The sequence below is a fragment of the Gallus gallus genome, chromosome 6 (genome assembly GCF_016699485.2).
Source record: "Gallus gallus isolate bGalGal1 chromosome 6, bGalGal1.mat.broiler.GRCg7b, whole genome shotgun sequence".
Taxonomy (NCBI): domain Eukaryota; kingdom Metazoa; phylum Chordata; class Aves; order Galliformes; family Phasianidae; genus Gallus; species Gallus gallus.
The window spans coordinates 3,686,166-3,701,642 of NC_052537.1; the positions used below are offsets into that span (position 1 = coordinate 3,686,166).

The 15,477-nt window shown below is 43.2% G+C and overlaps 2 protein-coding genes across 2 annotated transcripts in view; one reads left to right on the plus strand and one right to left on the minus strand.

Moving 5' to 3' along the window:
* Positions 1-15,477, plus strand: part of LRIT1 (leucine rich repeat, Ig-like and transmembrane domains 1) — a 53,406-nt gene that overhangs the window by 7,614 nt on the left and 30,315 nt on the right. The gene's annotated exons all lie outside the window — the stretch shown is intronic.
* Positions 1,459-15,327, minus strand: RGR (retinal G protein coupled receptor). Its single transcript, NM_001031216.2, has 7 exons — positions 15,171-15,327; positions 12,145-12,301; positions 11,018-11,139; positions 3,857-4,010; positions 3,224-3,341; positions 2,852-2,965; positions 1,459-1,909 (listed from the first exon to the last, which is right to left on the minus strand). The coding sequence occupies exons 1-7, from the start codon at positions 15,247-15,249 to the stop codon at positions 1,766-1,768; spliced, it is 888 nt and encodes a 295-aa protein (NP_001026387.2). The 5' UTR covers positions 15,250-15,327; the 3' UTR covers positions 1,459-1,765.

The following is a 15,477-nucleotide window of genomic DNA, read 5'->3' on the forward strand; positions in this document are numbered from 1 at the left end:
TGTTTCTGGCTTGTGATAAGAAGGAAAAATGCCTTCTACTTCTAAAAAATTCTATTTCTCACCAGAGCATCAAAACACTGACTCCTCTGACACAAAGGAGGAAATTTAGCAGAAGAGGACTGTCAGTACTAAGAAAAGTAGAGTGGTTCAGTAATGGCTTGGACCTTGATGTGATAGGCTTTCTCAGGATGGTAATGGTTTCTCATTGCCAGGATCGAGGTGACCAGAGTGCTGGAGGGTACCAGGGTGGCACTGTTGTGGTGAAGGTTACGTGTGCTAAGAATAACTGAGTAGCTAATTGGAAGTCTGTGTGAGACTTCTTGATGTACTGCAGATGGCTTTCAGACACTTTTCTGAAGGGAAAGGCATGCTGGTTGGGGCATTTATTAGTGGTCTTCAGCCAGTTCTGCCTAATTCTGATAAATTAATGTTGAGAACTAGTTTATAGCTGGAAGATAATTTTTGCCTTGGTGCCCTGTTCCTGGAAGCTTATGTTTTCATCCTTTTCTTTCTTTTCTAGAGTGTTAGATTACCTATGGTCCAATATATGAGCCATGAACAACTTCATTTCCTTTGCTCTGTTGTAGGAATATGCTCCTCACTGCCTATATCCTCTAAGCCTGCCCTCTTGCCTATTTCATCTCATTTGTGGCCCTTTTCTAGCTTTTCTGTTCCCTCTGTGAGTTGGAATGACTCTACCTGTGCATCTCTTCCAACAAGCCTGAGCATAGTGGTTTTCCAGTGGTGCGATGTTGTGTCCTCTTTAGTTTCCTATTCATTTTTAGTGGTTTTTAGCTTTCTGCTGAGATTTATCATTCTGACCCTGCTGACAAGATGATTTCGAGACCTGCGTAGGTCTCTCTCCTGAGAAAGAGATAATTACACGTTCAGAGTCTGTCAGTATAGATGCATATTTAATCTTAATCTCTGTGACCGTATTTTGTCATTTGCTTGCTTAATATTATGTGTACCTGAGATACAGGTCTTAGCTGTCAACTGAATATGTGACTATTCTGAATAATCTTGTCATGACATTATTCACTGCTCTGTCAATCTGATCCATACCTCCCCTTAGCCTTTGCTCAGTGTTTGATAAAATGTGAATGTTTTAATGATGGACTGTGGGATTGCTGAGTGTCCTGGTAAGCAGCAACTGCAAAATCTGATGCAGTTTAGAGTGTGACACATCTGAATGTCACGCACTAATTCATCTGAATGGGAGCCAAGCTAATATTCGTTACTGGAGTAAAATGTCCACTAACATATTTTGATGGAATTAGGATGGCACATTTATTGGGAAGTTTGGAAACTCCCATTTTGAGTGCATAGAAAATGCATTGTTCAGATGGATGAGCTATTAATGCAGACATGTGGCGTAATTCAGGCATCACCATATGAACAAACTGCAGTTTGGTTTGAGGAGGCCTCACTGAATAAATGAATACCCTACTTCAGTTAATTTGCTGAGCTTTTATGTTAGTCTATCAGGAGAAAAAAAGTGCTTTCCAGCGTACAGTTTATTTGAAGTGACATATAAAATGAGCCTGATGACAATCAAGACAGGTTTAAAGCAGCTTGTTTGACAAGCAGCTCATGATGGTTTCAACAGTAATCCATGGGGCTTTCTTTCATTGCTTGTAGTCAGTGCACAGCCTTTTCAATGTGGAATCACCTTTGCACGTACATACCACAGTGCACACGTCTTCCTCTACTGTGTTGCTTTCACTGGTGTGCCTGCATTAATGTGTCTTGATGCTGCAGTGGGTTACTTAGTTTTGTTATCAACCTCTGCTTTCTCAATCTTCTGTCCTGTGAGGAACTGCCATATTCCTCCTCTGTAGTTCTCATTGCCCAGGGCATACACAAAGCTGTCCACGGTTGGCACTGTCTTGGCAATAATGGCAGGAATCTGTAGGGAGACACGGTAGGAAAATGTGCCAATGAGCCAATGAACTAATTTTAGACTAGGCTCGGTTTTCTTCTGTCAAACAAATACCTTTCCTCGATGGCGGCAGCTTGCTACTCTGGAATGGTGAGAAAGGTGAAAGCAATTTGTTCAGCTGGGGCCCCTTACTTAGGAAAGGACAATCTCCAGGAAAGAGAAGTTAGATCAGCATCACCCAAAACTAGGGTACTTCAGCAGAGCATAAATGCGAGGAGTGGAGGGTATGCCATGGACACCTTTGTATGAGTAAGCGGGCTAGTATTGCTAACACACTTTGTGAGATGCTAAATACCTAAATACAGTAACACTTTTAGTGATCTGAAAGTGGGCTGATGAATGAATGGAAGTTGAAGGGTGCATTGTAATATTAGTGAGTTCAGGCACCCTCAGAGCCGAAGCTCATAGGAAAAAGGAACTGCAAGAGTTCCTTTAACTGCAAGAGTTTCAGCTTCCCTTAGGAGAGAAGGATTAGGAAAAACGAATGGGACAAGCTGTCTCTTCAAAACTAAAAACTTTGAGGTGGTACTTCACTATGAAAGGGACACAAAATGCTTCTCCAAATCATAGAATCATTTGGGTTGGAGAAGACCACTAAGATCATCAACCCATTACCATGAAGCAGTGCAGGCTGCAGTTCTGTACTGACTACTGAAGAAGAAAACACAACGAAAAGCATAATTCCTCAAGTGTACCTTGATCTAAGCACTAGTTATAATGTCTGCTGTATTGCTGTGCTAAACTATTTTGCCTTAAATGACAAGTAGGTGGCTTCGTGTGAGCAATCTACTCAAAACAGATGTTATATCAAATAGGACTGTCAGTGTTCAGGTTGGTATATTTCCATGGGAATGGAGGGGAGAGTGTGAGAGGAATGTGTGGGAGTTCCTCCAGGTGCCACAGACCTACCATTCGGTATTTTGGTGAAATGAACATCACGTTTTCAATTGCTGCATAGAAACTCAGAAGGCAGTAGGGACCCCAGCAAATGACCAGCGTCTTCAACGGTAAGCCAGTGTTAAACTGGAAAACAAGAGCAACACAGTCTTTGTTTTTGTCTCACAACCTCACGCTGCATCAGGCAGATAGGAAAGATCCTGGGAGACCATGCTCACTTGCAGGAGAGCATCACCCAGCAGAATGACGTAGCCATCAGTGCTGGAGGCATGTGAGCACAGTCCCTTTTGTGCTGAGGGCTGCTTGCACAGTGAGCCTGAAGCCCTGCACCTGATGTGCAATATTTTGGCAAGGCAGTTGCAGGGACAGAGGAAGCTTCCTTACCTTATAGTGCCCACTTTTCTTGAACTTCTGATGTATGGACTGATAGGCCGTCATCATGATGAAGCCCGGGATCATGAAATTGAAAATGGACAGAGCAAAAAGGAATGTGATATAGTTTCTAGAGAGGGTGAGGAGGGAAAAAAGAGGTGGTTAATTTCTCTTTTGTGCATCTCTGTAAACTTTCTGCAATTATTAATTAATCTGTATATTTAAAATTGCCCAAGCCACATTTGTTAGTTTGCTTTTAGACTCAGAATATTCTGAAGTTGTGCTTTTGCATGTGGGATGGACAGTATCGCAGAGAGTCGCAACAGAAGTTTGGTTGCTATCCCCAGGCATCCTTATTAGGACATCAGGGCTGGACTGCATAAAGAATACCATAACGTGTTTCAAGTCCTAAGCCCCCAAAAGATGTAGCTTATGACTAATGAGCAAGGGAGCAGCAGGAATCCTGGTGCCAGCTTTTCCTGTGGAGGAAGCTGGCTTTGGCCATCCATGTGTGCAGGAGGCAGCCTTGGGCTGTACATGCCTTGTCCCAGCACCATGGTGGGTAGGTGACAGCTGGTCTCTGTTGCGCTGCTGAGGCCACCCTAAGAAGCAGCAGCCTCCCATGAGAGCTGGCCTCATCCTCACCTGTCCCCTTTGCTGTAGTCCAGGGTGCAGCAGGTTCGGAGGGGCTCATAGTCATACTCCCCCCAGCCCAGCAAGGGCATTGTGGCCCAGAAGGCAGCGAACAGCCACGCGAACACCATCATGGAGATGGCTGTGCTCCACTGCAGCTTGCTCCCTGCAGGAAGAGAAAAAGGGGATCTGCATGCCTGGCACAAAACTTCTGGGCAAAGCTCTCGGGCTGCGTGTGGCCAGAGCAAAGAGTCCTGGCCTCCAGGCCTGAGGCAGAAACAGGCAGTTCTGTGTTCTGTAGCTTGAAGCTGGACCAAGTCCAGAGATATCTATCTTGGGTAAAAGCTGAGGGAGGTTTTTATTTTGGGAATAGCAAACTGTACTTTTTCCACATGCCTTACCCAAATGCTATATGGCTGCTCAGCTTTGTACCGTGCTTGAGATACAACTGCTGTTAACACGCTATATTCTAATGTTTTGGGAATGTGTTTGAAGATTCAGGAGAGGCAAAGAGTAGAAAGCACGAGGCAATGCAATAAATAATGCTTTAAGAACTGGAGATCTGCTGCAGGGTGTGGGTCACCTCAGGGCTGTGACTGTGAACCTGACCCCTGCTGTTTCCTTCCTGCCTGGCCCCGAGGGCTGGACGTGTATCTATTCAACATACCTTGTTCTAAAAATGATAGTTATTGACAAATATATGAATATATGCACTTAACTTGACAGCAGATCCTGTTCTAAAATACTACTGGTCAAATTACTTTGCCCTTGAGATCGTTGCTTAGCCTGGAACAGGAAATGAGAAGCTCAAGGTCATTATTTTTTTTTCTTTCTAATTTTATAATAAAAATGCTCACTTGTGCCTTTCTCAACTAGTTCCATAAGGCACCACTGGAATAAGTCAATGAATGAAATAAAAGACTGGGAGCTTTATAAGGTGCAGGAAGTATTTCTTCATGGGGAAGGCAGGCAGGCTTCCCTGCTGCGCAGGGAACATTGTGTTAGTCACGCTGCCTGCATGTAAGGAGGCCTGGTTAATTTGGTTACCGGGGCTGACGTCTGCAATCATGCCCGGGCTGAACTGCCCATGACGCCAGCTCTACTACTTCGCTCACTACTCCTTTCTAATCAAATTAGAGAGAAGTAATGATGCAATTTTCACTCAGGATTGGAAGCAATCTTCTCCTCTGCCCTTGACAGCAGCGTCAGGCCAGCAGGATTCAGGGCAATTCTGACCTTTCTTGGGAAGGTGAAGGACTGGAGGTGGGACGTGAGCAGGAGGCGAGCCCTGCTACTGAGTGTACAGGGCTGATGTGTGGGCAAAGGGCCTACCAGTGTTGCTTGTAACGAAGGCTGCAGAATCCCATAAGGATTGACGCCTCAGGAAGGATCACAAACTCTACAGTAGCTATTTTGGATTGTGTTACCCTCCTTTGGTTTAAGGAAGGATAATAATAAGGTGTGTCAGTGAAATTCCCTATTCATAGGAATGGTGATTCTATGATGCTCATCTTTCAGCGGTTCTTGAGGGAAGAGTTTGAATGGCTTGAAGAAATTATTTGTGGTAAATGTTCAAAAATGAGTTCTGGGAAAAAAAGGGTACACGTTGCAATTTAAATACTAAGGGAAAAATAAAATTATTTTTATTAAATACTTTGTTTTTAATATGGTAGGTAGCAAAAAATCTATTGACATTTTTAGTCATTCTAGACATTCTTGTTAATAATTATTATTGGTGATTAATTATAATTCTTAACTGTTTTTTCTATGATTCCCACAAAGACTTTGGCGACAAAGGCTCAAATCATTCTTTGTCATACCGACGTTAATATGGCTATAGATTACATCAATGGGGTATAAAAGGAATATCTTGTGATTTAAGGGCTAGAAATTTGAGTCAATCTTGTTAGAAATTACTGTAATTATTCTTAACCTTCCAATCCAAAGCAGCAATGTAGCATGCGTTATACCCCTTCAAAACTGCATCCTTTCTAAGTACATGTTCAAGCAAGCATCTTAGTGTTGTTACTGACCCAGAGCTTCCATTTCCATTTGTGTTCTACAACATCATCCTTCCTGTAGCTCGGTTTAAGCAATTGTAACTTGAAATTCAATCAGGACGCAGCTTATTACACAAGCTGTCAGGTTTGCTTTGCCTTTTGCACACCCTAGCATCTTTTAAAAAGGTATTGCCAAGAGCAGCTGTAGTGAGACCTAGATCTAAATTGTATTTCTTTTACAACAGGCTCATGACAAAAGTAGCATTATTGCTTTGGGAATACAGTTTTGTAAATGGCAAGTCCTCCTGATAATCTGGAAGAAGAACCAAACAAGCAACATCCCACAAACTAAATGTTGCTTGTTCTTTTTTGTTTGTTCGTTTCTACTATAAAGAAGTTGATAGCAATTGCTTTTCACGATATCTTGCAGCAGAAACTTTGCTCTCTTTGCTCCCCATCCAGTCATTTTGCAGACTACTGTGATATGAAGAACTCACGGGTCTCTGCATATAAGAAAAAAGATTTTTGCATGGATGAAATTTGCCACTTGAGCGGTGTTGGTAACATACTGGAGGCAGCTCATGAGTTTCTACACTGATGGGGGTGAGTGAGCCAGCTGCATGCACGGGTGTGTGGGGTGCTGCAAGTTGCATGTGCTGTCACTGTGCACAGAACAGCAGGGGAAGCTCTCGCCCACCAGCTGCTGCTACCTCTGCTGCCAGTCGTGGTGCCCCAGATGCATGTCTTTCCTCTGGTCCCGAGGGATATTAAACAAATTGTTTTAGTTTTCTGTAGTATGCTTTGCTGGAAACCCAGGAAAAAAAGCAAGACTGGTGAAAGAACAGCCCTCAGTGCACATGGCCAAGATGTCCTCTGAGAGGCCAAAGGGCACCGACAAGCTGAGAGCAGTTCAGTTGCTGTCATACCGAGCAGGCCGTTGCTTCACCTTAAATGCCTTCTGTGGACTGGTAGCATAATAGCCACGTAGGTCCTAATTCAGTTAAATGTGTATATATGGAGTTCAGCATACGCTCAAAGAAATACTTCTTAATTAGGGCCCAGTGCTGGCAGTCTGGTCTCATTAAGTCTAATCACTTCTGTGCTCTGGCTCCTCGAAGAGCAAGAGCTTCTCTTTTTCAAACAGTGAGACGTCAACATGGGGAATTTTATCGGTCTTCTGTAGGATTACTTTGGAATAGAAAGAGTTCATTATCACAGACAAAACAAAATTGTTAAAAAAGTACTAAAATTATAATGTCAAAAGCTTTTATTTTAGAATGTGCTAGACAGAGCATGAAATCTTAACACTTCTAATAATACTAGCTGGTCTTTAGTGGTGCAATTGTAAACTATCCATAATCTCTAGAGACATTTATGAATTTAGATCTCCGGAAGATTTATAAGTTGGCCAAACATTAAGCTGATTTTCACAGAAAGAGCAAAAAATACATCTCTGACACAGTGGCTACCCTTCAACTAGATTTCAGGCTGATATTCAAAAGGAATTTCTCAAACAAAAGCTCAACAGCATTTTCTAAAGTGGAAGGGGCAAAGTGTTATAATAGCTGAAATATTCCAGAACAGTCCGGTTCATCCCAGGCTTACGCATGGCATCTATCAATTAAAATTGGCAAAGTTTGTCAAAGACAAAAAAAAAAAATATCTGGAACTGTCTTGTTGAGAATGATATATATATCAGTCAGAAGTAAAATAGGCGTTGGTGCAGTGGGAAAAACAGCAGGGACTGGAGCACACAAAATCCATATTTTTGTAGGGATAAGAAAGCTGTGCTATGTAATGGCTTCTGTTGTGCATAGAAAAAAAAAAAGCCATTAGAAAAAAAAGCTCTTTAAAATAACCTAAAAAAATGGGATATTTTTATTCCCCCCCCCTTTTTTTTCCTGTGGTCCTCCACGACCATAAAGCCATCCTGGCAGTTATTTCGTGCTTCAGTGAAAATGCAAGAGCTGTATAAAGGCTGGTACTTCATCTTGCAAATGGATGCAGGAGCAAGACTAGATGGAGAATGTGTGAGAGGGTGGCTGCCACAAGTGTGACAGGAGGTGAGGACTTGCCCCTAATCTGGCTGAGCTGACAGCTGCAACTGGAGCAAATGGTAGTTTGCTAATCTTCCCAAACTGATATCATAACCCAGATTTCTCTGAATGTTAAGGATTAGCTACAAACTCTCTGCAGTCCTACTTGTTGTAATTGAATGCTGCTGTGAAATCCCTGCTGATTTCGTTCTTTTCTGTTTTAATATTGAGAAAAGCACTGACAAGTTTCTTCGGACTTTCCTTTTCCCCCTAACTGTTAAATGCTAGTGTGAAATCATCAGGATGCTTTGATTCGTGTTATTAGCATCCAGAAGGGATGGAAAGTCTGCTTATTTTTCCTCCTCATCATCATAACCTCTCATGTTCTCATCAGTACGTTCTTCCTCAAAAATACTGATTCTTGATAATTGAGCCTCTGGTTGAGGAATGCTGTAATAGAGGTGTTCTTGGAAACTCTTAGGACATAAAAGCATCAGGGATTGTGTAAGCGAGTCTGGGAAGAGTATTAGTTCCCAAGATGAAGATAAAAGGTTGATAGCGTTGTTTTTCAGCCAAAGGTGCTTTGTGCCTTTTGTACAGGCATGCAACCTGCGTGAGTGTCAACAGGGGTTTAATATATGGATTGAGAACACAGCATAGCCTGTAGGCTTGGTACGTCAGATCTATGAAATATGACTTAATCATTCTCGTACTCAGCATGTGACAGATGAAACTGGGAACTGGTTGGTTTTACTGGAACAGCCAAAGAGCACGAGCTTTTAAGGACACCTGTTCTTGTTTTGCTTTTCGAGTTAAAAATGCTCAGTGACAGCAGCTGTGTTTGGTCATCAGTACATAACTATTTGAGCAAAGTGAAGAAGTTTGTGCCCTTAGGGTATATCTGTCTGTGCCCTTAATGTACAATGCTCTTGGCTGGAGGAACGCACGACACTAAAGCATTAAAGTCAATGTTGCAGAGAGTCAAATATCTTCCCAAAGATGTGCTTGTTTTTCAGGCTTGCTCTCTTATAAAGTACAGATGCCACTCTTCTCGCTCCAAATGCATTTTATTGTCCAGCGGGTGTTGGTATGGATGTAGCTTGCAGTCTGTATTATTTGGGGCCTTTGTCTGGATGTGAACAAAAGCCGTTTCTTTGCCTGAGCCGAATTCTTGACAAAAGTTGCAGAACAAAAATTTGGCAACCTTTGTGCCCTCAATCATACCATCAAGTAAGCCACATTCACTGCGTGCTCTGGGTTTGTTTTAACACACTCTGCTCTAATCATATAGACGCTGTGCCTGAATAGCCATGTGGGTGCTAAAGGTGGCACTGAAGTGCTACTGCTCAGCAGTCTCTTCCCTGGCCAGCTTTTAAACTTTGATTTAGGACATTTTATATGAAGTGATCTGGGCATCCTGTGCTTTAGCACAAGGAAAGGAGGGCTGCCATTGTCTATTAATGCTGCCAAGAGGACACAGTGTTTTTGGGAATGGTGTGCTCATGTGGGGTACTCTGGGTTCCTCGTTCCTCTGGAAGGCATCCCACTGCAGCAGGAGAGGTAGAAGCTGCAGGCCTGCACGGAGACCCTCTGTCATTTCTCCCAGCTGGCAGAGCTCCCACACCACTGCTGGAGTGGCCAGATAGAAGGGGCTGGGGCGTTCCTGGCATTACAGAGTGCTAGGATTTGCTTTCAGAATAAGTTTGTGTTTCACATCATGTCTCTTTCCCTTTTCCAGATGAAAACATTGCACACCCTCTGCCTTGTCTCTGTCTTTTCTTACTAACTTCTGAAATGCTGACTGCTTAGAACTAAATGAGAGAGTGGAGACTGGCAGGTGCCAAGCTAATGCATTTACTGTGACAGTTGGTGTCTGGGGGAGGTGAGGCCCCTGGAGCAGCCACCACAGGTCTATCTTACTAGACAAAGGCAAGCATCATCCCTGAGTGCCATATTCATAGGAAAGCAAGATTTGCTGGTGCCACTGCGCACAAGGTTGCTCTGGTTTGCTTTACAGCAGATGATAATGCACCTACTTGTGTTTCCTGACTTCCATGATAAGAGCATATGCTCATTTCCCAGTTTTCCCTAACTGCAGTCATGGCTGGAGCAAAGCTGGTGTGCCAGCACAAATCCAATGGTCTCTGCAGACACCAAACCCATCTCAGCACCATTATTCAGCAGAAATTTTCTCTCGTGTTATGTGGAAGCACAAATCCAATACCACCGATGTTTGGGAGATAGCTCTGTGACAAAAGACTATGCCTATCTCTATAAATCCATACATTTAACATTCCTGTGAAACCCCATTTTTTATCTAACTCAAAATGATGCTTTCATAAGTGCACAAAAAAGGCAAATTTATTTTCCTGTGTCAGCTTCCCTGTCTAATATTAGATTTCCATTAACTCCAGCTCTAGTGTGTCAGAGATGGTTAACAACTACATTGTTAAGAAAAACAAAAAACATCCTTCACTAAGAGAAGGAAAATAACGTTCCTCCTGAAAATAGTTCTGCTGCTTTTACCAAAATTTGCAGATAATTTATTCTTTGCTTGGGAACAGATGTAGTGCATTCCAGCCTTTGTAAGGGGGTCTAGAATGCAACACAAACCCACAAGAGGCTCATGCCCCATAGTTCCTGTGTATTGTGTAGTTGGGTTGCTGTGCTGTTTGCCCCATCGTGCCTTTGTAGAAGGGCTCTGCTGCGGGCTCTGTGCCAGCTGCTGTCTCTTCAGAGCCAGCTCTGTAGCTACACTGAGTTTCTGTAATTAGTAAATTCTTCTTCTTCTGCATGGGCGTGAAGCTCTGTTTGGTACAAAGCAGGGTGTTGGATGGAAGCCCAAGGTGCATAGATTTCTCTTTGAGGTGTTGGATTTTGTTTGGGACCCTGACAATTAGTTACGGAGAAGGTGAAAGCATGGAGGAGAGCTGGTATTTAGATGTGATCTGGAAGAGCAAACCGATTCTGAAAGTGGTTGGTTAATGACTGGAAAGGTGTCCCTTGGAGAGAGAGCTCCTTTATACATGAAAGACACACAGAAAAATAAGTATGTGCTTGCTTGGATTCTCTGAAATCTAAACAAGCTGTTTTTTAACACAATACAGGTAAAGCTGGAAGGTAAATTATAGCCTTACTTGTACAGTAGTGATGATACCGGTCCCAGGCAACTGCTGCGCTGGAGCTGATGCTGGCTAGTGCTGTCAAGAAGCCCTGGAATCCATGAATCTGACAGCCCTCGGAGCCATAGGGCCAGTACCTGTCAACAGACAAGCAGGATGTTAAGAAAATGATAGAAACAAGTGAGGACGTGTTTAGAAGTTGCACTGATAGAGGGGAGAAGATGATGGCTTGTGCATGTTTTCCAGTCTGAGAAACATCGTGGAGGAGTTGACTGCGATCTCTCGTAGGTATTTACCTGTATTTACCTTGCTGTGATGTCTGGTGTACTGCAGCAGTTATTTTTACCCTGAATATGGAGAAGAAAATATAACCCTGCATTTACGTGTTGGAAAGGTATTTGTTTTAGTTTGAAATCTACGTTTCATCCAATTATCCATAAGCGCAACATTTTGCACTCAGTGGGCGTAGACAATTGGTCAACTTGTGAAGGTTAGCTCACTGTTCAGCACAGAGCAAAAGCTCACAGTGACTATAAACAGTCTAGATAGGAAGGCTGAGGCTTCCAAGTATTTTTTGCAGACATAGAATAAGAAGGAAAATGAGACGGTCTCACTAAGTGTCACCTGCTGGCATGTACCTTCAGTGTCCTGGTCGTTCATGGCTTTTTTTTTTCCTCTGCCTTCATCTAATGTGACTCTTAGGCTCACAGAGATGTCTGTGAGGTGGAAATCTTCAACAACCTCTTTTCTCATATATATATCAGTATGGTGCACTTATGATTTGTTGGTTGCCCTGATGAAAATGCTTGACATAGCTTCTGTCGTGATTGAATGATTGACATGAGAATGTGGAAAATCAAATTCCATAACTGATTTGAGCTCCCTGCAAACTGATCTGCGTTTTCATTTTCCACAAACTTGTAGAATAAGAAACTTAATCAAGAAGTTCATTAGAAACAATGCAAAGTCTTGCAGATAAATTTGAGGTCAACCTAGAGGTTTAGTCAAATGCATGACTATTTCACTGTTCGGTTAGTTTCTGTTATAACTACCAGTCAAGTTCTCTGGTGAAATGGTTTATTTAATGAGCTGGTGGTAAAGTCTGCTTTTTTACTTGCCTGGTAGAAGTACGGAGCACATACCTGAGGAAGCTGGAAAAGGCAGCGATGAATGCATTGATGCATATCCCGCAGTCAGCCAGTGCGATGCTGAGAACCAGCAGGTTGCTGGGTGTTCGGAGCTCTTTGATTTTTCGGAATGAAATAATCGTCAAGCCATTCAGACAGAAACCAAGCAGGGCTGAAAACCAGAACAGTTTGATGTGACTCAACTGGAAATGGAAAATGTCTATAAGGACAGGAAATATATCCAAAGGGCTTGTAGTTTGCTTGCAAGTTATGGACATTCAGTCACAGGTGACAGCTGAAGCTACTGCTTTAACTCTCATTGGAGATGTGTCCACTCGTGTAGAGAAGAAATGCTTCAATTTTATTTGCAATTCTATGCTTTGTTTTAATGCAGAAACCTGATTGCCAGGCTTCATCCAGGAACACATGGGTCAGAGGGAGGGAGCTGCAGAGGAAGCAGCTGCATAGGGACCCTCAGCCAGCATGCACTGCTGGCATGCACGTCTCCAGGGCTGGCTGTGGCAGGTGGATCATGTTTAATGTTGATTGTTACACGCTTTTGTGTTTCAGCACAGAAGTCCCTTGTCAGCCTGCCTCCCTTTGGGATTCTGCCTAGGGTTAACCTAGAGGGTGCTTGAATCGCACCAGCTCAATCTCATTACTGCCCTTCGTCAATAGACTATACATGGAAAGGAATAATCTAATTATAAAAAGCAGTCACTGATAGATTTAAACAATAAGTTAATGTTTGTTGTCAGAGAGGAGTGCTTAAGCAACCCCAGCTATTCACTTGGCTGCGCTGCCCTGAACCCCATCCTTCACCGCTTTAACCTCAAACTTTTTCCTTTGATGTCCTTTTCAAGACCTGAATTATTTTAGCTCTGATGAGTCTCTGACTCAACATCTCATCTCTAAAGCTCAGTTAGACGAGAGGCAGTATGTCTTTTCCTTTGTGTTCTTCTTGGAAGGAGAAATGATGTAGCGCAGAAAAAATCCATATCCCTTAATTCTCTGAAGTAGCGTTATTACTTGTGCTCATTGTCTTAATTCTGCAGTTACATAAGATGGATAATTTTGTATAGTCAGAAATCCTGCTCCTACTTTAATTACGTTAATGGCTGATGGCATAACCATAGTAACAGCTGATGTGCGTCTTTCATTACACAACAGATAACACAATATTTCCAGGAGAAATATTTGGAGCCATGTGAGGTCTGATGTTCTTATTTCTTCCCTGCCAGCTTGCCTCCCACCTGCAGGGTAACACTGCGGCCAACCCTCCCAAGTGTGCTCAAGCCTTTACGGGAGGTTTGTTGGGACCACGTTTACGGTAGAGCTGAAGAGTTATTACTATATCAGCTTTGTCTTTTCCCCTCTTTTTGTGGACGTTTTAGGTTTCATCCCACACTGCTTTCTTAAAGGCCAGCATCACATATCTTTGAGCTTTTATTTCTAAAGCAGATGATCTGTCCAGCTAGTAAAAGTGAATGCAAAGTTTTCCTGTTTCTCAGCACTATTTTGCAAATCGTACATACAAGCTGCAGCAAAAAAAAAAAGGAGATCTTCATAGCTTTTCTCTCAGAGTCTCTGGGAAGGTAAATTCATCTTTAATTATACAGTCTTCCCAGTCAGATGGGAAAGATAAAGCGTTACTGTGAACCCACTGGGCACGTTCACCTGCAGAAACCCTGTAGAAAATATTGAGCAGTCATGTGGCCATTTGTCTTTAGTGAAATATAAATGTGACAGACTGTTTCTAGCTGTAAGTGGAGGTTACCAGTTTGCCTATGAGCGCTGTGCTCGGGCTTGAGCAGCTGCAGGTCTCTGTCCTGTGGGTGCCAGGTGGGGGCTGGCAGGTCTGCAGGACCAGAACCTAACATGGCCCTGTCTGTCAGCCTGTGCCAGCACACACCAGCATCCTTGTTCTCCTGCTGCTTCTCATTCCTTAGGAATGAAGGGTAAATTTATGCATGGAACTGCCAGGGCCTGATTGTTGTTGGCTGCATATGGCTGTTAATTCTGTGTTTAAGCAGCGACCGACTCCTGGGCCAGTAGTAGAAGCTTTTTCTTCTCTCTTCTTCCAATGAAGAATTTCTGGCACAGCTCTTCCAGCTTTCCTTTGCAAGCAGATGTGATGCTGCATTCCGGTTGAGCTTGCGAGCAAGTAGAAGGCGAGCATCCTTCCTTCTGCCATGCTGTGCATGCATGGGGTGAGCTGATGAGCATTCTGCTCGTGTGTATGGCTTCTCCTCTCTTGCTTGACCCCAGGATCCCCACATCTCCGGTTGGGCAGCAAAACGCAGGAATGGGGCCCAGGCCCTGACTGGATTCAGCTACAGACAGAGGCCAGTGACTGACACTGATGGGTTCCCAGCTGCAAGCTTGTCCTTCTCTAGCTGCCAGGTACATGCAAACTGACAATTCTGTTCATCTCACATCTAGGTGGAACATCTTAAGAAAAGCCCATACTGGCTTCATTAAATGAACACAGTCTCTACTACCTCGGATTTTACTTCTTAACGCCATGAACATTTTTGAACCTTATGCTCATGTATTTTTGTTTGTCACTTTTACCCAGCAGCCATTAATTTCCATGGTACTAGTGCAATTTGGAGATATGCAGCAGTTAACAGGCTATTTTGGATCTATCATTTTTGATTATAAAATAGCTATCACAGCCAGCAAAACAAGCAGCCCGATTTTATTGAGGGATCATCAGTCATTTCAACATTCTTCCCCCGAGGAAGATGAAATTGCCTTTAAAAGTCAACAACATTCTAACGTCCCAAATTCTTGATAAGAAATCTAAGTGGCAAGTACTTCCCTTCCACAGTAAAGCTGCGCATACAGAACGGATCTTCACTGCAAACAGCTGGCAGCCCACCAGAAGCACTGATAATGCAAACACAGTAACCAGCACAGGTCTGGGTCAGCACATTGCAAGTGCTGCTATTTGCTTCAGTTGCCATCCACCACTCTAGGAATAACAGAGGCAAAAATCTTGATTTTTTGTTGTTGCTGAGGCCCCAAACTGAGCTTACCTTCTACCAGTAGGGCAGTGCCGATGGCAAACACCTCTATTTCAGTGAAGCCTTCAGGGAGAGGATGTGAAGTGACCATTCCTGTGATAAAAATTCCAACAGATTTAACCTCTGCCCTCTGCTATGGCTATGGGGCTGCCTTTTCCCTGTGTCCCCCTTCATCCACCAGCCCAAGGCTTCTTAAAGGAGTAGCCCACGTGCAGACACATGCTCATTATTATATAAAAGCTTTGGGGTTTTTACTCCCACCACTACAATCCCTGCAAGAATGTCATTAATGATGGGACTAGCATCAACCCGCACCCCT

Coding starts and splice junctions, on each gene's coding strand:
- RGR (NM_001031216.2), bottom strand. CDS start 15,249: ATGGTCACTTCACATCCTCTCCCTGAAGGCTTCACTGAAATAGAGGTG. Junction 2,966..3,223: donor AGAAAAGTGGGCACTATAAG/GTAAGGAAGCTT, acceptor CTTGTTTTCCAG/TTTAACACTGGCTTACCGTT. Junction 1,910..2,851: donor TTTCACCAAAATACCGAATG/GTAGGTCTGTGG, acceptor GTCTCCCTACAG/ATTCCTGCCATTATTGCCAA.